Source organism: Pseudorasbora parva, chromosome 3, assembly GCF_024679245.1.
Source record: "Pseudorasbora parva isolate DD20220531a chromosome 3, ASM2467924v1, whole genome shotgun sequence".
NCBI classification, from domain to species: domain Eukaryota; kingdom Metazoa; phylum Chordata; class Actinopteri; order Cypriniformes; family Gobionidae; genus Pseudorasbora; species Pseudorasbora parva.
The window spans coordinates 23,108,657-23,132,754 of record NC_090174.1 but is presented as its reverse complement, the minus strand read 5'-3'; the positions used below and the strand labels follow the sequence as shown (position 1 = coordinate 23,132,754).

Sequence of the window (24,098 nt, the reverse complement as noted above, 5' to 3'; positions counted from 1 at the left end):
ACTAATGTCTTTATCTGACTCAGCGTAATCCAAATGTTACGTCAGTTGTGATGTTAAATAAAGCGTGCGCCGTGTCAGCGGGAGATTTACGGCTCATATTATCCCTCATGCAGTTTCAGATGCAGCGTTTCGACTGAACCTCTTCTACTTCTGCTGCATGAGAAGAGAACACATCTTTACAATGTTCTGGGTCTTAAAAGAGTCTGTGTTTGTGATATGTCCTTATTTCATGTAAAACGCTAGCTCGCTCTTTCTGGATGCATTTCAATCTGCTCTAAGTTTGCGTTTTGGTCACCTATCACACATGCGCACTTCAATAAGCCGACAGAAAGCAGGTTAATGCATTTACATGCAGTGCAAAATCGGGGTAAGAGGCAAAAAACTACGTGTCCCGACCGGTTTATGCTTACGCCGTTTATAACCTTACTCCAATAAAAGAAAACGGGTTACCGCGTTTACATGACCAGGTTCATTGTCAGCTCAAACGCACCCAATGATAATTCATATTACTGCAAGCAATGACTCTGGGTCATCTGTGAGGTTTGAACCTGTAACCTTTCAAAAAACAGCTTTCACCATGCATGTTGAATGTCAGTACAGGGCGAATTATTTTGAGAACAAAATATCCATTTTACAACTTTTGTTAGGGATGGACAGAAGATAATCTGACTCCGTTTTGGTGTAGATCAGACAAAATTTGTTTGAGGATTATTATTGAAATCACATCAGTTTTGTTGTAGTATACAGTACACCTATTATGCTTGCATTGAAACACGCTGTCCCTTGTGAACAAATTTAAATAAAATCCTGTGTAAGAAATGTAACTTCACATTAGGATATGGTGAATTGATTTAATGTCACCTCTCAACTTTGAAGCGGCCTTTTTATGTAGTTTTACTACGTGAGTATAATGGCATAATGGTTTAAATTGACATTTTTTTCTGCCTTTTGTTACAAGCCTGGAATATAACATGGGCATTTGTTTCTTGATAACCAAGTGATTTACCCATTATCTAGGATGTTGGTTTGGATTTAATGATGACTTCCTTTTTCATTGCTGTCAGACCACAGGTTCAGTAAAAGGCAGTCTGCTCTGGGTTCTGGATAACACTCAGACTCCATTTGGGAAAAGACTGTTAAGAAAGTGGGTGAGCCTGCCGCTGAAATCTGTGAAGTGAGTCATTATTTCATTTTATTATCATGTAATCACTGATTTGAATGCTAGTATGCAGCACGACCAGTTTTAGTTTTTGCAGTGCTGAAGAGAAGTGTGCCAGATATTCCCTACACCACAACAGATAATTCTGAACTCTATACTCAGAGCCTAGGTTAATCCAAGTCCTAGATTATTTTGCAAATGGAGGAACTTTGCACCCCTCTTCTCAGCCACTGCATGGCAGGATTACAATTTCGTCCTGGTTCGATTGAAAAATCCCCCACGGATTATGGGAAAATACTACTGTATATAAAAATGGATAAACTGCCATAAAAGGCAAGTTTTAATCTGAGGGTTCATTCTTTTTTGGTTATTACTCAAATTTTAATTTAAATGTTTGTTTTATTTGTCCAGAATTAAATTGGCAAGGCTTTGTCAATCTGATGCCAACTTGATACGTTGTGGGGGATTTTTTGAATCTGTGTGTGATGTAATGCATGTGTGCAAAAATCCGATTATGTTTGTGGATAATACATATATTTGATTCCATATAACAATAATCTTAAATCCACATGTTTTCCTGCCAAACCTCTTAACAGATCTGTTGGGGAATGTTTCTGAACTGAGACAGACTATGCCTTTTTTTTATAACAAATTATTTCTATTTTACATAAATGATGTTCTTTTTTAAGCTTTCTTTTCATCAAATGAAAAAAATAAAATGCATATCATGGTTTCCACAAAAATACTAGCTTGTTTTCAACCTTGATAATAAGAAATGTTTCTTGAGCTGCAAATCAGCATATTAGAATGATTTATGAAGGATCACGTGCCTGAAGATTGGAGTAATGATACTGAAAATTTCAGCTTTTCTATTGCAAAAAATTATTTATATTTTACAATAAATTACAATAAAAAACATTTGTTCAATTCTAATAACATTTCACAATAGTACTGTTTTTACTGTATTTTTTAATCAAATTAATGCAGCCTTAGTGAGCATAAGAGACTTAAAATCTTACCAACCCATTTTTTTGTAACAGTAGTATACATAATTAAAACCACTTCTCAGAAAATAAGTTAAGAACTATATTTATTTACAGTAGCCTACTGACTGATCATGAAACAGGCAAATATAAATGATATATGTAAAATTAAAAATATTTTGACCTGCAACAGAAAATGACTTGTTTTGGTCACAGATTTTTCAATGTATGCTTTTATGAAACCGCATTAAATAAAGAAGCAGGCTTTATTAAAAGAAAGTATATATTTGAGTATGTCACAGTTCTCTTATGCAGCAGAAAAGCCAAATGTGAGCTGCTGTTAGAGTTGCACTGCAGCTTCACTTACACACTGCTTCTGTGTGTTTTGTGATACATCTCTTATTTTATTCCAGTGGTTTTTATGGTTTGTGTACATAGCACCTGTTGATTAATTCCTACAATCCCTACTACTTTGCCTGTTTTTGTTTATGCTATTCCCCCTCTCTCTCTCTCAGTGATATCCAGGCTCGTCTGGAAGCAGTGGCAGAAATTTTGTGTTCTGAATCCAGTGTCATTCCCTCTCTTCAGTCTTTGCTAACTCGTCTACCCGACCTCGAGAGAGGACTTTGCAGTATCTACCACAAGAAAGTAAAGCCTTTTGTACCTAAACAATCATTATCTGTTTGAAACCATTCTTCTACACAGGCCCAACAGGAAGCCGCTTTTTAAAAAAAATAGTAAAAGTAGTTTGAAATTAGCGGGAACAGTATATTTTAACCTGTAGTGGCCATGGTCACACAAAAAAGTGTCTATCATGTAGGGCTGGGCGATTTTTCTCTAATATTCTCCCCCTGCGCACTTGCCATAGAGATACATTAACAGCAAAAACAGTGTCATCTTACAACAAACAGTGTCATTCGTAATTGGTTCGGTTTTTCGGCATCAGTCGCAGAACAAACAATACCCGCTGCTAAGTGTATTTGAAGTCTGAACGGAACCGCGCTATTCGTTTGAGCTGCACTGACCGTTTCTCAGCTCGGAGCAATAATAGACAGTGCAGCGCAAGCTCATATATGTATATATGTTAAATGTATAGACCACTTTGTGGCAAACAAGCACTTTTATTTTAAAAAGACATGAAATGACCACTATAACCAGTAGGTGGTGGCATAGGAGAACTTATTGACTTATTAGCCATTTCCAGTCCCTAATACAGTATATGGACAAAAGCAGGAAGTTACAAAATTTTTGAAAAACAAAACTTTGTCAGAAGTCACAATTTTTCTTCAAATTGTGACTAAATTACCCAGAAACCAAGTAAAGAGCGCTCCTTTAATATTCACTGAAGCTTTTGGTCAGTTCAATGTGAACCATGGTAACCTATATGTAATAAGAATATTTAAATTTTCCCCAAAAATGTTTGCACATTACTGTTATGTTACTGTTGTTAAAAGTACATTTTATCTGCATATCAATTCAAAAACCTTTGACTAGTTTTTTCACATGCTGAAACAAAGCAAATATTTTACAAACACAACATAGTTAAATCTTGTTTTTAACTATTTCTTTGTCATCTGCAGATTTATTTTAATTAGGAGGGGAAACATCTATTTAAATCATAAATTGGATTATATATATGTGAAAAAAATCTGGGATTTTCTTTTTTAAGGTCATATTGCCCAGCCCTACTGTTCTGTCTGAAAATGTAAACCTCCCAAGGCCAGAATTGATTTTAGCTAAGGGAAAGTTCTATATTTTCCTTGCTCCCTCCCCCTTCAAAATGAAAATCATTCCATTTGTTTCTGGAATCAGGCAGGAGGTTGAAGGGATGGTGCTTAATGGTGTGTTTCTGTTGAATGGCTCTATTAGCATAATGACAAGAGTAGGAGCAGGAGCAGGAATGGGAATGATTATTGTTTTGCAGCATCTGTGACGAGACAGAATGTCCACAATAACCCTTCCTCACCTGCCGGTTTCTGCCATCTTATTGAACTTCATTTTTATAAACACACATTCATAAAAAACTAAATACAGTCCCTGACAAAAGTCTTGTCGCTTATCTATTTTCTAGAAATACCTGATATTAACCTTTAATTAACTTTTAATTAATTCATTGGTGTTAGAAATAGCTCATATGAAAAGCTAAAACCCTCCCAAATGATGTTTAATGCACTGAAATAAATAATTTTCACAGAAAAAATATTTATCATTTAATCAAGACGGAAAGGTCAAATTTTGCTAAGACAAAAGTTTTGTCGCCTATACAGAAATGTAACAAATTTACTGCAAATACAAAAATATGTCAGCAAATTAAGTTGTGGTGCTGTGAGATCCAAATTTAATATCTTGTATGACTTCCATGAGCTTGAAGGACTGCATCCATGCGGTTTGGCAAGGATTCATACAATTTATTGATGAAGTCATCAGGAATAGCTAAGAAAGCAGTCTTGCATGCCTCCCAGAGTTCATCAATATTCTTTGGTTTCGTCTTCCATGCATCCTCTTTCATCCTACCCCACATATGCTCAATGATGTTCATGTCTGGTGACTGGGCTGGCCAATCCTGGAGCATCTTGATCTTCTTCGCCTTGAGGAACTTTGATGTGGAGATGGAAGTATGCGATGGAGCACCGTCCTGCTGCAGAATTTGGCCTCTTTTATGGTTGGGAATAAGAGGTAGCTAAGATTTCTTGGTATTTTAGACTATTGATGTTGCCTTCCACCCTGCAGATCTCTCGCACACCCCAGACCATGATTTTTCCGCCACCAAACTTCACTGTTTTCTGGGTAACTCTCAGATCCATTCGGGCACCAGTAGGTCTCCTGCAATATTTGCGGCGACTGTGGTGTAATTCAACAGAAGATTCATCTGAAAAATCCACCTTCTGCCACTTTTCCTGCGTCCATCCTTTTGGCAGGCTGTGGGCCTTGGCAAATGCCACACGGTTTTTCAATTGTCTTTTGTTTAGTGCTGGCTTCTGGGCACTGATTCGACCATGTAGGTCATTTCGAGACAGAATCCGACAAACAGTTCTGGTTGACACAGGGACTTCAGGTCTCGTGGAGCTCTGCTGCAGTGGAAAATGGGCTGGCCTTGGATTTTCGAGCCAACAAACGGTCCTCTCGAGCAGTTGTCTTGCGGGGTCTGCCTGACCTGGGCTTGTCAAAAACATCTCCAGTCTCTTCAAATCTTTTTTTTATCCTCTGTACTTGAAGCTGAGACACATTGAAGGTGTCTGCCACATCAGCAGGGGATCTGGGCCCGTATTTATCAAGCTTCTCAAAGTGCTATTTTAGTCTTAGAAAAAAAGTGCTGAGAATTCATGACATTTACTCCTACATTCAAACTTAAGTATAAAAGCAAGTTATCAAATTTCTTAAAGCTAAGAATCACTCTTACTCTCCCAGTTATTTAAGACAGCTCGAGAGGTCTCTCAATTGGTTAGGAGTTGCCAGTAGGGGCTTGTGATGGTGCTATGGAGACAGAGACGTGCGCAAATCTTTCAATAGAGGGAGAATGTGTTTGAAATGTTTGATGACAAATAGTTCATCAAACAGTATCGTTTAGACAGAGCAGACATCATCTTTTTCAGCACTGGTTAATGTTGGGTTTTATAAAAAAATAACATAAAATAAAAAACACTGTTCGAGTAATTCAGCAAGCAGTAGCGATCGTTTCTCTCTCCTGCCATGTCGGTTTTCTTTTGGAATCCATGGTGGCTGATTATATATAAAAAAGAATCTAGGCTATATATAGGCAATTTAACAGCACACCAGTTAAAAAAAATTAATTACATGGATGAAAACATGTTTATCTTTCATTTAAAATGTGTATATTATAATGTATTCTCTTGAAAACTCTTTATTGTCAAATGTGTATTGAATGTAAACTCCTCTTAGGAATTTCACCATTCAGTGTGAATTTATCTTTATATTCTTAAATAAGGACATCTATTCAGTGATTGGTTCATGCCTATGACATCATCCAAAATTCCATTTGTGGCACAGCAAAGTGTCGTAAATCCACTCTAAGACTAGCACTTAAGATTTAGTCCTACACTTTACTTAAAGTATGATTGGGACGCTTGATAACTAACTTTTAAGCGCAGCTTTGAGCCAAGAATTTTTTTACTCTTAAGTCAATTCTTAGCAGTGTTCTTGTGAGTAATTCTAAGATGTTTGATAAATACGGGCCCTGGTCTTTCAGCCTCTTGATAATCAAAACTTTAGTCTCAGGGTGAATCTTAGGCATGTTTGCAGAGGTCTAGTTGCAGTTGATGTGAAGGTCTAGCGTACTGGGGTTCTTTTTATACACACTTGAGACCTAATTGATCCAATATTAGTCACAGGTGAAGCTCATATGACAAGGCGACAACACTTATGTCTTTGCAAAAATTGACTCAGTGGGCTTTACCAAGCTGTGAATATTAGAATACTTTTTGAAAGTTTAGTTTTTTAACTGAAACATTATCACAAAAGCTGGTGGGATTAAAATGAGCCATTTCTTGTAAAAAAAATCTTGATTAGAAATATATTTCAGCGGCACTTTAGGTCAATTTGTACACAAGCGACAAGACTTTTGTCAGGAACTGTATATACAGTCTTGTTCAAAATAATAGCAGTACAATGTGACTAACCAGAATAATCAAGGTTTTTAAGTATATTTTATTTATATAATTATATTTTTTTTAAGTATATTTATTGCTACGTGGCAAACAAGTTACCAGTAGGTTCAGTAGATTCTCAGAAAACAAATGAGACCCAGCATTCATGATATGCACGCTCTTAAGGCTGTGCAATTGGGCAATTAGTTGAATTAGTTGAAAGGGGTGTGTTCAAAAAAATAGCAGTGTGGCATTCAATCACTGAGGTCATCAATTTTGTGAAGAAACAGGTGTGAATCAGGTGGCCCCTATTTAAGGATGAAGCCAACACTTGTTGAACATGCATTTGAAAGCTGAGGAAAATGGGTCGTTCAAGACATTGTTCAGAAGAACAGCGTACTTTGATTAAAAAGTTGATTAGAGAGGGGAAAACCTATAAAGAGGTGCAAAAAATGATAGGCTGTTCAGCTAAAATGATCTCCAATGCCTTAAAATGGAGAGCAAAACCAGAGAGACGTGGAAGAAAACGGAAGACAACCATCAAAATGGATAGAAGAATAACCAGAATGGCAAAGGCTCAGCCAATGATCACCTCCAGGGTAATCAAAGACAGTCTGGAGTTACCTGTAAGTACTGTGACAGTTAGAAGACGTCTGTGTGAAGCTAATCTATTTTCAAGAATCCCCCGCAAAGTCCCTCTGTTAAAAAAAAGGCATGTGCAGAAGAGGTTACAATTTGCCAAAGAACACATCAACTGGCCTAAAGAGAAATGGAGGAACATTTTGTGGACTGATGAGAGTAAAATTGTTCTTTTTGGGTCCAAGGGCCACAGGCAGTTTGTGAGACGACCCCCAAACTCTGAATTCAAGCCACAGTACACAGTGAAGACAGTGAAGCATGGAGGTGCAAGCATCATGATATGGGCATGTTTCTCCTACTATGGTGTTGGGCCTATTTATCGCATACCAGGGATCATGGATCAGTTTGCATATGTTAAAATACTTGAAGAGGTCATGTTGCCCTATGCTGAAGAGGACATGCCCTTGAAACGGTTGTTTCAACAAGACAATGACCCAAAACACACTAGTAAACGGGCAAAGTCTTGGTTCCAAACCAACAAAATTAATGTTATGGAGTGGCCAGCCCAATCTCCAGACCTTAATCCAATTGAGAACTTGTGGGGTGATATCAAAAATGCTGTTTCTGAAGCAAAACCAAGAAATGTGAATGAATTGTGGAATGTTGTTAAAGAATCATGGAGTGGAATAACAGCTGAGAGGTGCCACAAGTTGGTTGACTCCATGCCACACAGATGTCAAGCAGTTTTAAAAAACTGTGGTCATACAACTAAATATTAGTTTAGTGATTCACAGGATTGCTAAATCCCAGAAAAAAAAATGTTTGTACAAAATAGTTTTGAGTTTGTACAGTCAAAGGTAGACACTGCTATTTTTTTGAACACACCCCTTTCAACTAATTGCCCAATTGCACAGCCTTAAGAGCGTGCATATCATGAATGCTGGGTCTTGTTTGTTTTCTGACAATCTACTGAACCTACTGGTAACTTGTTTGCCACGTAGCAATAAAAAATATACTAAAAACCTTGATTATTCTGGTTAGTCACATTGTACTGCTATTATTTTGAACAAGACTGTATATATTTTTTTAACAATGTAGAGTGTTAAAGGTCTAAATGTTGTTAAACTTTATTGTTGATAGAATATAATCATTGAATATTGAAAATGAGTCTTAATGGGTTAGTTAACCCAATATGTAAATGATCCCATGATTTACATGCCTTCAAGCCATTCTAGGTGTAGATGCCTTTCTTCTTTCAGACAAACACAAGTGGAAATGTATTGAAAAATGTCCTGACTCTTCCCAGCTTTATAATGGCAGAGAATGGGGGTCGAGATTTTAAAGCCCAAAAAAGTCCGTCCGTCCGTCATTATAAAGCTTGTAAGAGCCAGGACATTTTTAAATGTATTGACGATTGTATTCGTCTGAAAGAAGAATGTCATACACACCATGTCTTGAGGGTGAGTAAATCATGGGCTAATTACAATTTTTGGGTGAACTTTCCATTTAATATTGAACCTGATAAAACAGTATTTCTAAGTATTAATGCATTGTTGTAGTTTCCTGTTGTTTTCATGCTACTTGTTTACCACTGATAGACTGTCAAAGTAGCACATCCATCATAAGGGAAATGTATGTACTCTAATAGGGTCAGAGAGTATTTGCATAGATCTACGGGGGACTTTTACACTTTTTTAATGAGCGCAGAGAGTGGTTATGCATTGCCTTATTATAGTGTATAATGTTTAGTAGGAATGACTAACGCTCAGCCTTTGGGAAATGGACTTGATGTTTATAAACATACACAAGATCAAGCAGAGATTTAATTGGCTCCTTGGTGCTTACTGTCATAAAAATATGGAAATTGCATATTGCATACACATGAGCCATTGCATTTGACATATAATGATTAATGATGTCCAGTAGTAAGTTATGACTAAGCATCATTATTTTTTCTGGTAATCAATAGTTTTCGTTTTTTTGGTTCATTATTAATGAAACAAAGCACAATGAAGGGAATTTGCTCATTATTCACAGTCTTTCAAAAGTTAATATCTTAAAAAGTACTCCATAAATCTGAAATGTAATCATTTGAAATAAGCATTTCAACTTTCATATTAACTTTAATTAGGTAAACGCGTGCACAAGACCAAGTTTTAGGGGTATACATTCGGAGTAAGGATTTACACATTCGAATCAGAATTGTCGAATCTCTCTATGGTCGACTGATAGTCGAATTATCTGTGTGTGAATGGGTTGGGAGTGGCATGACTACTCAGCAGGAGGGTAAAACTATTTTTATTTTTCTTTACATACTGCACACAGCAACAACTTTTAATAAAGCGACCAAAACTGCCTGCCAACTGACAGACGAACTGACAATGGCTTTCTTATTTAGGTTTAAAAAGGTCATGTGGTGGATAAACATTCGTGAAACTTTTTTCTCATAACATTTTAAAGCCGTAATCGAAATAACAGAACATCACACAAATATATAAAAGATTTTTAAAATAGATAACATTTTGAGTGCGTTTACATGCACGTTCTTAAGCCAATTATGCCTAAAGGTGGTCTCACACCGGACGCGTAGCTCAGCGCTGCACCTCAGGTATCTCACATCGGACACACACATTATATACGCGCAAGCTCAATTTTGAAACGACTTCTGACAGAAGAGCTACACGATGAGTGTATCTTGTAGCACAGGGTGAAATCAGTATGTACATTGACGATTTGAGGGAAATATAATATAAATTTAATATAAAACCTTGAAATGGGGCTCTGTTGCGCGGCAGGATTCTAAACAACTTCCTGAGTGGCTGCAGACAGGCGTCGATTGCTGCCGCTGGTGTGTGTACACTCATTGAAAACGTGTTGCGTCATGCTGCGCCATAGCATGTCTTTAAAATATCGAGCACCCCCATATTGCCAAAATTGTATGATCCTCGTTTTATAACACCCGCGAAGATTCGACTGTGAGATTGGTGGTCGAATCTGGCTCCGCATATCGATGCATCGAAACTTTGACTGTTCAACCCTACCACGTTTTCAACAATTGTTTTCTAAAATGTTATGAAGAGTTTGCAAAGAGGCTTTTAATTGGTCCTGGAGTGAAATAGCATATACAATTCTGATATGACCCCTTCATGAGAAGAATGTGTACTTCAATATATTTTAAATTTCCAACATGCATGTTTCCTGTGTTTTTGACATTTCTGTGTCTTGTCAGTGCTCTACTCAGGAATTTTACCTCATCACCAGCACGTTCTCTCGTCTGAGCACTGAGCTTCAAGCCTTAATGCCTGCCATCCAATCACAGCTGAGCTCTGCCCTTCTAAAGAACCTCCTACTGGACACACCTCAGCTTCTAAGCCCCGCCCACAACTTCTTGAAAGTACTCGATGAGAAAGCTGCAAAGTGCGTTAAATCTTTTGACAACCTCAATATTCACCTAAACTCTTTTATTTTTCTTATATCCAAATACATGTATTAAATAAAGCAAAGTATTTGTTGCATGTAGCTTTTCTGATTAGATAACTATGTATCCTTTTAGGATGGGTAATAAGACCGAAATGTTTGTGGATCTGACCGACTTCCCAGTAATCCAGAAAAGAAAAGAGGAGATCCAGAGTGTCCTGTCAGACATAATGGAGCACCGGCGAGAGGTTCGGCTGGTGTTAAAAAACCCATCTTTGGATTACACAACAGTGTCTGGCCTGCAGGTAACGGCGTCAAGGATCTCCATCTTTCAAATGAGTCAAACCTGTCTTTCAAATGAGTTTCAGCTATTTTAACACCAAAAAAGTAACAATATGAACACAAGTTGTTAGTAAATCTGGTCCTTAAGTTGTTATAAGAAAAAAAAATTGGTCGCACCTCATTTTACAGTGCACTTGCATGTATTTACAGTGTACTTACCTAAGAAAGTACTGGGTGATATAAGGTAACTTCATGGGTTAAGGTTAGGTTTAGGGGCAGGTTCAAGGTTAGTACCTACTTATTACCCAGTTATTGCAATTACTATAATAAGTGCATTGTATGTACATGGGGAACAGGACTGTAAGGTAAAGTGCTACCAATATTTTCTTAAATTTATGGGAAGTCTTTTTTTGGTACCACACGATCTAAACCACTGATCTAAATAATGACTAGATTGCTCATGACGTTCTAAACTGTCATCAGGCAGTGAAGCCACCGGAAGTGTTTGAGCAGCCATCTCACTATTCCCAACCGACAGAGGCCATCATTGACGTACAGCCAAAACATTGACCTAAAATCTAGGGCTGTAACGATTCACTCGTTTTCTCGATGCATCGATTTACAAATCCTGACGATGCATATGCATTGATCTTGAAACATGTATTTTGTAGCTTGTATCATTAATTTAGGTCGATACTCGATTTAAAATGCGGCAAATCGGATGAATCGTGTTTCAATAACGATTTAGTGCTTTAAAATAAACATTTGTTTGTTTCTACTACATGCGTAAATTAATAGAGACTTTGTGCTGCGTCATCCGCGCCCTCACAACTCTCCTTCACAGACATGCATGTGCTCTTTACCACCTTCACTGGACTGCGCTTGCGCTCCTTCCATAGCTCATATATATAAAATAAAATACTTTAGGTTTAGGGAAATGGGTCATACCTAAGTATATAAAATGAAACCCCGCTTATTCAAGGATGCACATTTATTGCGTGGACGGAGCAAACACATTTGTAAGCGTCTAAAATGCATGCGCACAGTTCTGATGAATGATGCATGAAATTTGACTTATGTCATTTAACTGAATATACGAAGGAAACTGCTAAAGTAACTACAACATTACCAACACTGAAATAAGAGCTGGTGCGGTTTATATATTAATCAGAGGCGCGTTAAAGGTGCAGTCGATACTATAGCAATAGTAGACACCGGCACGTTTACTTCAGAATCATTATAAAGAAAATGTTCCATATAAAGAGAACAAATGAGGCTTTTCTTTCTATTCCGTGAAGAAAAGTTAGTTTAGGATTAGCTTGATATTTCATGCTTGATATTTGATAATATTTCCTCTCAATCAAAGCATTGCTTGTTTAATGCCTGGAACACTTGAATAAGGTTGTGTAGCCATTAACACTATCATATACAATAATCAGCATTAACTAACAATATTTTTTAAGTTTTTTTTTATTTGGCCTATGTAATTTTTTTTACAAATGCCATTTTATATAATCTGTTAAAGTAAAGTGTATAATAATAATAAAACAATAAAGGAATAATATGAACTAACATTAACAATGGACAAACTGTTTTTTTTTTTTCGGTAACACTTTACAGTAAGGTTCATTAGTCAACTACATTAGTTAATAAACTAATAATGAACTGCATTTATGAAGCATTTATTTATCTTTGTTAATGTTAATTTCAACATTTACTAATACATTATTAAAATCTTGTTAACATTAGTTAATGAACTGTGAACTAATGTGAGCAGCTGTATTTTTAATAACTGACATTAACAAAGGTGAACAAATACAGTAAAAATGTACCGCTCATGGTTAGTTCTTATATTGTCTTGTAAAGTGTAACCGTTTTTGGTAACACTTTATAATGTTTCATTAGTTAGTGCATTAGTTAACTAGCCTAAAAATCTAGACACACACTAGCGGCAGCAAATCTAATCTGCTGCGAGTAGCAACTCTCAATGCACTTCTGATTGAAAATCCAAACTCTGGTCGGGCCAATCACATTGTTTAGTGTCAGTGGGCGGGGCTTAACATAATGACGGCTGAGTCATTGCGTACTACTAGTAAACACAGAAGCTGGCAAACGGCTTTAACCGTGAATCTGAAAGACTTGGAGACGTTAAGCTTTTCTCTAAGAAAAGAACAAAGAACGGCACTGAAGTCATTCTTAAAAAGGCATGATGTGTTCGGAGTTTTCCCGACCGGATACAGCGAATGTTTAATCTATCAACGAGCTCCGCTTCACGTTGCTCTGGTTGTTTGTAGTGCTATCCATTTGCCTGCAGAGGGAGTTTGAAAGACAACCGTTTATCCGCCCCTCGGATTGAGCCCTGTCAATGGTGAGTTTCCAGACCAAACATCTTGATGTGGGTCTGGCTTGTCAGGCTATTAGTTAACATGAACTAACCATGAACAACATCACTTTTCAGCATTAGTTCATCGTTGTTAACATTAGTTAATAAAAATCCAGCTGTTCATGGTTTGTTCATTTTAGTTCATATGTGCATTACCTAATGTTACCAAGATTTTAATAATGCATTAGTAAATGGTAAAATTAATATTAACAAAGATAAATAAATGCTTTATACGTGCAGTTCATTATTAGTTCATGTTAACTAATGAACCTTATTGTAAAGTGTTACTTGGTTTGTTGCCCATTCTCCGACCTCTGAAGGCCACTGTGTAAACTCACACCATGCCCAAGACACTTTAGGGGATGCATTTTAATAATCCTATGATTGCATATAAGAAATTGCATAAACAAAATAATTGAATCATATCGAATTTTAATGTGACTAGTCTCGAATCGAATCGTTCTGAATTGGCAAAAATTGTTCTTGAGTCGAATCGAAAACCTATTTATTGTGAATTGAATCGATTCGCTGCCTACCCACAGATTCATAGTCCTGCTAAAATCACACTATTCGCAGCGGATCAGTCTCACAGGATTAGTTTTACGATATATGTATCAGATGTTATCTGTAATGTTTATGGTCTTTTCAGAGAGGATGAGTCATATATTGAAATCGTTAATGTGGGTGTGTTTACTGCACACTGCCGACACGTGTAACATAACTGAACAAACTTAAAATATATGTCTTTATTTACATAATAATGGAAAAAAACTTTAAACATTAGCACATATCTGTGTTTAGCTGCAGAAATTGAGTCATATAGCTTATACCATAAATATTTTACGCAAGCCTCTTACTATGTTGCACTCTATTGTATTACAAATCAAAGTTTGCCATGCATCATCTCGGAAATGAAGCAGTCAGTGTTATTTGTCTGCATAATAAGATGCATGCTTTTTATTTCCTGATTGAGCAACATCTATTACAGACTCTTAAAGACAGCGCAAATCTATGGCGCTTACAGTTTCCATTTGAGTAAAGTGTTATGAGTAAACATGCCATGTTGTTGAATTAATTATTAATTTAATCAGTTTCAATCATTAACTACTTCTAAATGCATAAAGAAATAATTGTTATAACATTTGCAGTTCTGTATAAATAAAAGCAATACTACAGCACAACAAAAAATAAACACAACGGTAGCCTAGAAGGCGATTTCAGGTTCAAGGCATACATCTTTATTCCGATTTCAAAATGTGCACTTTGACATTTGTAATACATATACCCTAAGTGTCTCGTCCACGCTGAGCTGACTGTGTAATAATGAATGTGAACATGCCTTTTCAATAAGCAGGGGAAATTCCCCGACTTTAATCGAATCACCATTTCCCTGCTCAGGACGTTTGTGCTGAAATAATGTAAAGAGACTTCAAAATATAAAACCGGTGTCTCCTTAGGCAATGCTTTCTCAGTAAAATCAAATAATTTCCTATTGATTCAATAGAATGTGTGAGCTTACTAGGAATACCAATATGGCGGTGCGGCGGCTTCACTTTGTTCATGAGTAATCCAGTTCTCTATATAGATCAGTGATCTAAACCCAGAGATTTAGATTCACCTGTTATTGTTTTCAAATACTGTATGTGATATGTTTGAAGACACAATGGTCTCATTATCAGTTGTCTACAATTACTACCTTTTCTACATTATACAACCTTACAAAAGCAATTTTACTCATTTTATTCTACTTGCCGATATACTGTTGATTGCTGCCTTGCTAGAAGATGACAACTACAAGGACAGTGTCTGAAATGTTTCAGTTTGTATGCAGCTCCACATCTGTTTCTCCATCTGCTCTCTGTTGCCATTCCCTCATGAATACACAACAGTTTTTCCACCTCAGAGTATAGACCCCGGCCATACCACTTTCTCCCACCATCTATGGCTTGCAGTCTTGCATTGCTATGCTTTTGATTATCAGCATAAAATCTAGTTCATTTGGCTTCTTATTCTGGCCTAGTACCACAAGAGATTCTATGACTGACGCAGGCGACCAACAACAGCTTTTATTTTATGTGCCATGTAGGGGTGGGTTTGGGAGTTGATGCCATAATGATAGACTGGTGTGCGAAATAGCAGCATGGTACAGAACACGGAAGAAATGTCTATATATTTTCCCAGTGCATTAGTCAAGCTAGTCAGGTTAGATCACAATTCTGCAGAATTTTTTATCCAAATGTGCATCAGATGGTCAATGAACATACTTGTTCACATTTTTACCTTTTTTTACTTGTGCCTTCAGTAGATAACTACCGAACTGGTTTGACTGTAGCCATCATTAAAAGGTTAGCTCACCCAAAAATGAAAACTCTGGCTCATTATTGGCCAGCTCCTGCATCAGCACTACATGCATGTGTCAATGATATAGTCCACCCAAAAATGAAAGTTCTGTGGTCATTTACTCGCGCTAATGTTCCAAACTTGTATTATTTTCTCTTTTAACGCTGGATACAAAACAAGATATTTTGAAAAATTTTGGTAACAGTTTTGCTTACCATTGACTTCCATAGTATGGACAAAAACATTTCTCAGAATATCATTGATTTTTGAAGTAGTAATACAGGTGCATAAATTATGTTGAAATTGTCCATTTGATTTTTGAGATGATAGCACCCCGTTCGTGGTGAAATGTATTATTAGGTTTCGCTAATGTAAAGATTACTCTGTAATGTGACGATTACAGTGTCGATGTTGCATAAAACATTAAAATAAAACATTAAAATAAAAATGTTTAACTGATTGTGCACTTACTTTTTGGGGGGGGTCTTTGCCATTTTTGTTTAATATACCGTCTACAATAATTTGACTATGATTTGTCTCTTTCTTACGCAGTTTCTCATTGAAGTAAAGAACAGTATGTCATCCATAGTCCCGTCCGACTGGGTCAAAATCAACAGGTAAGACACAAATTTTATCGATTTGTCTCTGAAAGTCCATCATCTTACTCATGTACTACATTTTTATATTTACCAAGTTTCCCCTTCCATATATTTGTATTCCAAAGTAGCTGTTTACAGTTATTTAAGTTGTACAAAAACAGTCCAAAAATGCCGTGATATTGCAAACTGGCATTTATCATATTATTTTAATTTGAACATAACTGGATTGTAGAGTGATGCAGATGTACTGTTTACTGCACTTAGAACAACTGTTATTTCTTGTATTTTATCTATAATGGCTAATGAATTAAAAAGTCTTGCACATTCACAGTGAATAGCTTACTTCAGCACTGGATGCGAACCAATTTGAGCATTTAAACATGCTTTTTTATCCACAGCACTAAGGTTGTTGGCCGCTATCACACTCCATTCATTGTGGAGAAACATCGGCGCCTGCAGCAATTACGTGAGCAGCTGGTTATTGACTGCAGTCACGAGTGGATCAGTTTCCTTCAGTATGTAACTTTGATATATGACAAAAGTGCTTTTTATAGCTGAGATGCTTTCAGTGCTTTGTTTCAGTGTAGACTTTCAGACCAGGAAGCTGTAGGATTAATTTAATCATATAAAACGTGTTTTGTCTTCTTTCACTTTTTGACCCAACCGTGCTCATTCCTTCTTTTTCAATATCCTTCTCTTTTTTTGTGCCATTTAGGCTATTTGGGGATCATTACTACATCCTGAGGAAAGCAGTGTGTCACCTAGCAACCATGGACTGCCTCTTCTCATTGGCCCAGGTTGCTAAAGAAAATAATTACTGCAGGTGTGGTAATGAAGTTGGCTTTTTATTCCCGTATTCTCTTCTGACTTCCTGTCCTCTCTCATATTTCAAACCTAATCATATGCACAAACACGCATATTCCCTCATAAATTGCCCAGTTCGCCAATTCTTCTATTCTTTTTGAACATTCAAAAGTCAGCTACATGTAGTTCTGGGAGCAATTGTAGGGACTTTTCCTAGATTTTTAAAAATCTTTTTTGGCATACCATAGCGCAATAAATTCAGTCATTTCTAAGCATCTACAAAGAAGCTCTATTTCTCTTTTGTGTTTCGTGAGATGCGCATAAAGCATCTTACATAAGCTTTCATAGATGAACGAGAGTAAGGGGACCCAGGAGCTCCCACATCTCCGTCTCTCCCTGGCCCGATTTGAGTCCAACTGTAGGACGAATCCCACCCCCATGCAGTATAGAGCCCACTCCATATCCCTCTGACAGTCTGTGTGGGGGAGTGGATTTGACTTTGAAAGCAGAGGTTTCCGCCAACTACTCCCCCTCTGCTCCTTACCGCCTCCCCCTCCCGCCTGTTCTGCAGAGCACCAGAGCTTATCCTCTCCCTCTGGACTTTTCAAAAGTGTGTTGAGCTGATACCATAAATTCCAACTCTTATATGTAAGGTGTCGTGCCAAAACGGTGTTCACAAAACTTTATGTTGGCGAAATCATTTTTGAATATTTGTGTCAGCTTATCTAAGGGTTTCATTTTTTTATTTTTTATTTTTTTTAATAATGCATCCTCTTTTTTTACATGTCCTGAACATAGGCCTGAGGTTCTTGAAGATAAAAGTCAGATTTTGATCACGGCAGGCAAGCATCCGGTCATCACCTCGCTGATGGGAGATCAATACGTCCCCAATGACACTCACTTGCAGGTGAAAACATCCAACAAGTGTTTTTTTATGCTCACATAATCATTAAAATCACTAATAAAGTTATAAATAATTAAGTAATAAAGTTAACACCAAGAATAGCCTTAAAGATGTAGGGCCTATAATACACCTGTTTTTTGCTAGTTTCAGCCCGACAGAGTTATCATTTTCAGCACCACATTGCCTAAATAGCAAATGCATTCGCACCCATCTGTTCACCCAGCTGGTCTGAACACGAGGTGTGTTCAGGCGCATTGTTGGTGCGTTGTTGTTATGAGGCAACTGAAAATGACTGCGCCAACGACCCCCCAAAAACTGGTCTAAAGTAATTTTTTAAATGTTGTTTAACGCACAACGCGCATACGCTCTGCTTATTACACACACAGGGATGCGCAGCAGCATGGAAACATTTTTAAATATTATAAATAAAAGGATTCCTTTCTGGATAAGCATTCAGTCTTTCCGCTCGCAAATTCCACTATGTAAAAAAGCACAACTGACTTTTAAAGGGAATGTGAGATGACACTCTGATTGGTTTATTGCATGTTACGCCCAAAACACACCCATGGGTCATTAAGAGACTAGGCACAATCCTTCTGGACATTGCGCCTGGCGCGCCAACCATTTTTTTTCCGTCGTTAAAGGTCCCATGACGTGCAATTTCCATTTTATGAGGTTTTTCAACATTAATATGAGTTCCCCTAGCCTGAATATTGTCCCCAAGTGGCTAGAAATTTCGATCCGTGTAAAACAAGTCTGCTGTCTTTCTCTGCCTTTAAGAAAATGAGAGCTCAGACTAGACAATCATGAATTTTCCTGTTATGACGTCATACCAGGAAGGGTTACCTCCCTTTCCTCCGCTCAGAAAATTTGGGACGCCCATGCCAGCGCTTTATTTGTTTGTCTTCGAGAGAGCATGGCAGTTGCTCGGTGTTTGAATGTACAGATGAAAACAGAAGTCTTTTTTCAGTTCCTTCATTTGAGCCTGTTCCTTTTCATTTGCCTGATCTTTGATCAGTGATTTCTGATGTGTAGCTATTCATTCAAGTTCACACAGACTTTCTTTCTAAATTGTTTAATGCTGTTTATGCATCAGTGAATCAAGCCATTGACTAAACGAATAGTCACATCGTTTCTGTTAGTAGCATGAAACAAATCTGTTATTTAAATGATTACAGAGAGCGATCAAAGAACACTCTTTATGATGTCTGAAGCTGTCAATCACACCTCGCGAGTGTATCTACACATTTGTCCTAACTGCAGTTATAATGAATGACGCTGTTAAGCTCAACAGAAGCTTTCACTGTATTCATATCGATGTTGTGTTTGCTGTTAGTTGTGGTCAAATGATTTTGTGAGAGAAATACCATTGCAATGACGAGATCACTGCATTCACACAATCAAAAGACTGCCTGTGTTCTCAACGCTCAAAGGAGGAAAATGACAGGGTCGGCGTGACTGGGACTCGTCTTTATTCAGAACTCTCAGATACAAACAAAATAAACTCTAAACAACTCAGTAGAATATAACTTTCTACTGAGACCTTGCTAAATCACGCCCCCTCTGCCACATACGGTAAACGAATACTCATTTCAAATGCAAAGATGTCAGCCAATCACAACAGTGGGAGTTTACACTGAAGTCTCACAGCAGACACGGCCCTTGATACAGAGCATTCAAGCCAGAGGGCTAATATCAAGAAAGAAAAATCCCTTTTATTTCTAAAGTATGACATTTTATGATGTAAAAATCATTCTAGCAATATAAGTACTCCTTAGGAAACATTATAAAATAATACAAAAATTCATGCCATGGGACCTTTAAACTAGCAAAAATTGATTCAGACACGCCATGTGTTTCAGACCATGTGCATAAAACGTTAAAATAGTTGGCGAATAAATATTGGTCTAAAATTCTTTCTAAATATATAGAATAGCAGAGTCCACACCACAACTATAACGATAACAGCACTGAGAAATGATATCATTGGAATCACTTTCAGAAGTTTTTTTTGTCCGGTTGATGAATAATGATTGACGGCCAATCAGAATTGATTCGGCTTTAAAAAGCTTGAGGATTTAAAACGGAAGACAAGTACACGCTTAGAATAAACAGAACGATACCATCCGCTGGTGTGGACTCTAATATAGTTCTTGTTATAATTATCTTTATAGTTATCGTTCATTGTGTGAACATTCCTTAAAGGGATATTCACCCAAAAATTACCTACAATTATTTACTCACCCTCAAGTTGTTCCAAACCTGTATGCTTTTCTTTGTTCTGTTGTACACAAAGAAAAATATTTGGAAGAATGTTTGTTACCAGGCTTATATATACAAGCAAAATTATAGAGATTTGGAAAAACTTAGTAAAGTTAGTAAATGATGACAGAATTTTCTTTTTTGGGTGAACTATCCCTTTAAATCTCAGTACATGTAAATGTTTTCATACTGTACTGTGTAAAATGTGATGATGTGGTGATTAAATTCACTTGACTATTTTGTGTTGTTGCTTTTAATGTTGTATTTTTTAAAATGTATTTTAATAACTGATCATTATAGCTGAAAATTAAGTTATTTACTGATAGATCTTTCTGTCCAGTGAGTTGTTAACTGCTGAACTTGAGAACTGCATCAGTCTGGTTCATTCACACTGGTTTTGTGAACTGGATAAACTGATTTATTGAAACAGCCCAACTCAAAATAATCATTTACAATTCTGTTTCATGCCGCTAGTGGTGCGGAGATTGCAAACTTCACCTTAGATCAATGCTCATGAGCTGTATTAATATCTGTTCTTCCACATTCTCATTAACAGCTCCTTTTCATATAATGCCTTTGGGGGGTCTTTAGATCTTAGAGGCTTTATAAAACATGATTATCATTCTGACATTTAATTTTGACTTTAAAATAATGGTGAGGGAATCTTTGCTCAAGCCAAAGGCTGTGCAGTTGTCTTTCACTGTAGGGTAATCATTTTTACTTCACCTGTAAGAAAATCCAATTGAACCAGCAGCCAAACCTTTTGTATTGGCCACCCACTCTGCCATGCCGATTAGCATATGTTCTTAATACCTTTGTCACTTCTTGCTCTCTCTTCCCACCCACCCAATCATTGGGCTTCCATTCAAAGTGTGAGTCAGACTTTAATAATGGAGCCGTCTTACTAGGACGCAATACTTTTATTTAAATTGCTTGTCATATGTCCATTTATTCAAGACATTTTTTCTTAAAACCCTTCAACAAACGTTAATTGTCACTGAAATGTTGGGCACTTATAAAAATGTCTGTAATTGCAAACTATGAACAATTGGCAACTACAAACTAATTACCGTAATTCTTCAAATAAAGACCGGGGTCTTTATTTACCTGAACTGCAGAAGGGAACTGGCTTTTATTTGAAGCAGGCTTTTATTAGGTGCAGGCCTATAATTCTAATTCCATCTGTTTGGAAAATAATTGCTTTAAATAAACCGTTTTAAATTAATAGCGTATAAAGGCAATAGCGTTCCAGTGGACATATATCATTGATTTTTTTAAGAAACATGCAAACATATCACCATTTACAACAACAGCAAGAAAAGCAGACAAAGCAATCTTGGTCCGAATTACTGTAGCCTAATCGGTAACCACCATTGAGACTGTTTGAAAAATGTAAAATGTTTATTCCGCGCTTAATTTTTATATAGGTTGCACGTGAGGTTATTTTATTTTAGGTTATTTTATTTAGAAAAAAAAGCTTCCTTCCTCTTAAGAGTTGTTTTCACAAAAGTACTTTTAAAGCAGCACTTGGCAACTTTTGCTCTCGCGTTATCGCTTTTTTCAAACGCCAAATAATCACGATGCTCACGTTTACAAGCCAGCGTCATTATAGTAGTCTATTGGTTACCGTTTTACAGAATCTATATGATACTTCAGTTCAATGTTTGAGTGGTAGCTCACCGTAACAAGCATGACAGCATCGGTCGGGCACGCCTCCTTCAGCTCACGGCGACGAGCAAACGCTGGTCCAATGTTGATCCTCGTCCTGCCTTTAATCCCATCACTTTTTTGTTTCCTCTTATTGCTTTCCTCCAACAAAACCTTTTCCTTCTTATGTGTCTGTGCTGCTTCGGACATGACTATATTATCCGATGAACAAAGTTGGGCTCGCATGTCCGAATGTAAGGAAGTGTGGGTGTTGGTGGATGTGACGTATATGCCGTAAAGCAGTCGAATTTTGTAGTTCTTTTTTTTCTCGGGTTACTACCCGAAACCTGAAGTTTAAAAGTACGATTAAAAACGATACAGACCCCATCAAGCTATGGCAGACGTGTCATTCAACCTATTGTAAGTCGATGTATCATCACAAGAGTCTTGAAAATTATATTATGAAGGTTGAAAGGTTACCTAGTGCTGCTTTAAGCACTTTTTATTTTAATATATCTCTTTACATAAATATTATTGTCTACTTTAAAAAAACAATCACGTTATTTTTCTAACCCAACTAATGACGCATCTGCACTTTCTATAGCCTATTGCGCATGAGGGAAAAAACTTCCTTCCACTTGAGAATAGTTGTGTACTTACGTCTCTTTACATAAATGCTTTTTATACTTAAACTATAATTTCGTTATTTTACTAACCCAACTAATTACTCAGTGCTTTCTAAATAGGTTGCACATGAGCAAAAAAAGCTTCCTTCCATTAAGAAGAGTTGTGTACTTTTAAGCACTTTTTAATTTAATATATTTCTTTACATAAATATTATTTTCTACTTAAAAAAACTATAATTCCATAATTTTTCTAACCCATTTAATTACTCCGCACTTTATATATATTGTTGCACGTGAGAGAAAAAAGCTTCCTTCCACTTAAGAAGAGTTTAAGCACTTTGTCGCTTTGCATAATTATTTATTTATAACTATTTCTTCATTTTTCTGACCAAACGAATTCCTCATCCGTGCTTCCAATAGGTTGCACGCACTTTTCTCTGAGATATTCAATTTTGATTTTGCATATTGTTTTTTTAAACTGTGTTTCGTGTAGCCTAGTTCATACGACCACTTTACAATATTTCATCAGCATAGTTTATTTTGAAGCCTATTCTGTTTTCTTGTACAAAATAAAATATTTTTAGTTAAATGTAGAGGAAGACGTATAAAAAAGACGAGAGGTGAAGATCAATATTTGTGTAGCCTGCCTGACACGGTATTTTCACAGGCGTCGCATCTCTCATAGATTACAGTAGCCTATTTAAAATGGCATAAATGCATCAGTTATATTCTCAATTTAATTTACAGAGCAATCCCTACAAAATGTTTAGGTTAACTATAGAAGAGACTATAAGGATTAGTGTGTGTCGCACTCGCAAGTACGGGGCGCGTGGCATCAGGATGGTTGCTGATATCGGTCAGCCGTCACGGCACAGCCCTACTGTACATACCATGAACTTGAATGCACATTTAATGAAAGGCATTTAGGAGATTATCCACAGATTTTCCCCCAGCCTTTATTTGAGACTGGCCTTTATTTGTTTGTGCTGACCACACCCACTATCAGAGGCCCGGCATTTAATTGACTACAGGCTTTTTTTTTGAGGAAATTTTTGCAATGAAACTGCTGTCAAGGTGATTTTTAGTGCATATATGATGTCTGTTCCTCTCAGAGAGTAACAGAAAAAACCACATGTATATCAGAGAAACCACAGATATAGTATACACAACCATTCAAAAGCTTGAGGTCGGTAAGATTTTTGAAATGTTTAATGTTTTTGAAATGCTCACCAACAAGGCTGCGTTCATTTGATAAAAAAAAAAAAAACTGCAATATTGTGAACTATCATCACAATGTAAAATAACTCTTTTCTAATTTCATATAAACAATGTTATTTAAAGGAAGTGTATGTAAGATTGTGGCCAAAACTGGTACTGCAATCACTATCCCCTCTCCTCCTCCTCCCTGACTCAAGGTTGCCAGATAAGCTGCAGGATCCAGCAGGAACATTTGTAGCTGCAGCTGTGGTAACTAGAGCAGATCTGGCAACCAGGATGCCCACTACTAAC

At 36.9% G+C, this 24,098-nt stretch overlaps 1 protein-coding gene across 1 annotated transcript in view; it reads left to right on the top strand.

Annotated features, from left to right (window-relative positions):
* msh3 (mutS homolog 3 (E. coli)) overlaps nucleotides 1-24,098 on the top strand; it is a 114,254-nt gene that overhangs the window by 39,128 nt on the left and 51,028 nt on the right. Inside the window, exons 12-19 of the mRNA XM_067438181.1 lie at nucleotides 1,065-1,174; nucleotides 2,658-2,790; nucleotides 10,555-10,742; nucleotides 10,879-11,047; nucleotides 16,300-16,364; nucleotides 16,745-16,861; nucleotides 17,062-17,169; nucleotides 17,949-18,057. Of these exons, the coding sequence (XP_067294282.1) occupies nucleotides 1,065-1,174; nucleotides 2,658-2,790; nucleotides 10,555-10,742; nucleotides 10,879-11,047; nucleotides 16,300-16,364; nucleotides 16,745-16,861; nucleotides 17,062-17,169; nucleotides 17,949-18,057 (999 nt within the window). The remainder of the gene's footprint in view (nucleotides 1-1,064; nucleotides 1,175-2,657; nucleotides 2,791-10,554; nucleotides 10,743-10,878; nucleotides 11,048-16,299; nucleotides 16,365-16,744; nucleotides 16,862-17,061; nucleotides 17,170-17,948; nucleotides 18,058-24,098) is intronic.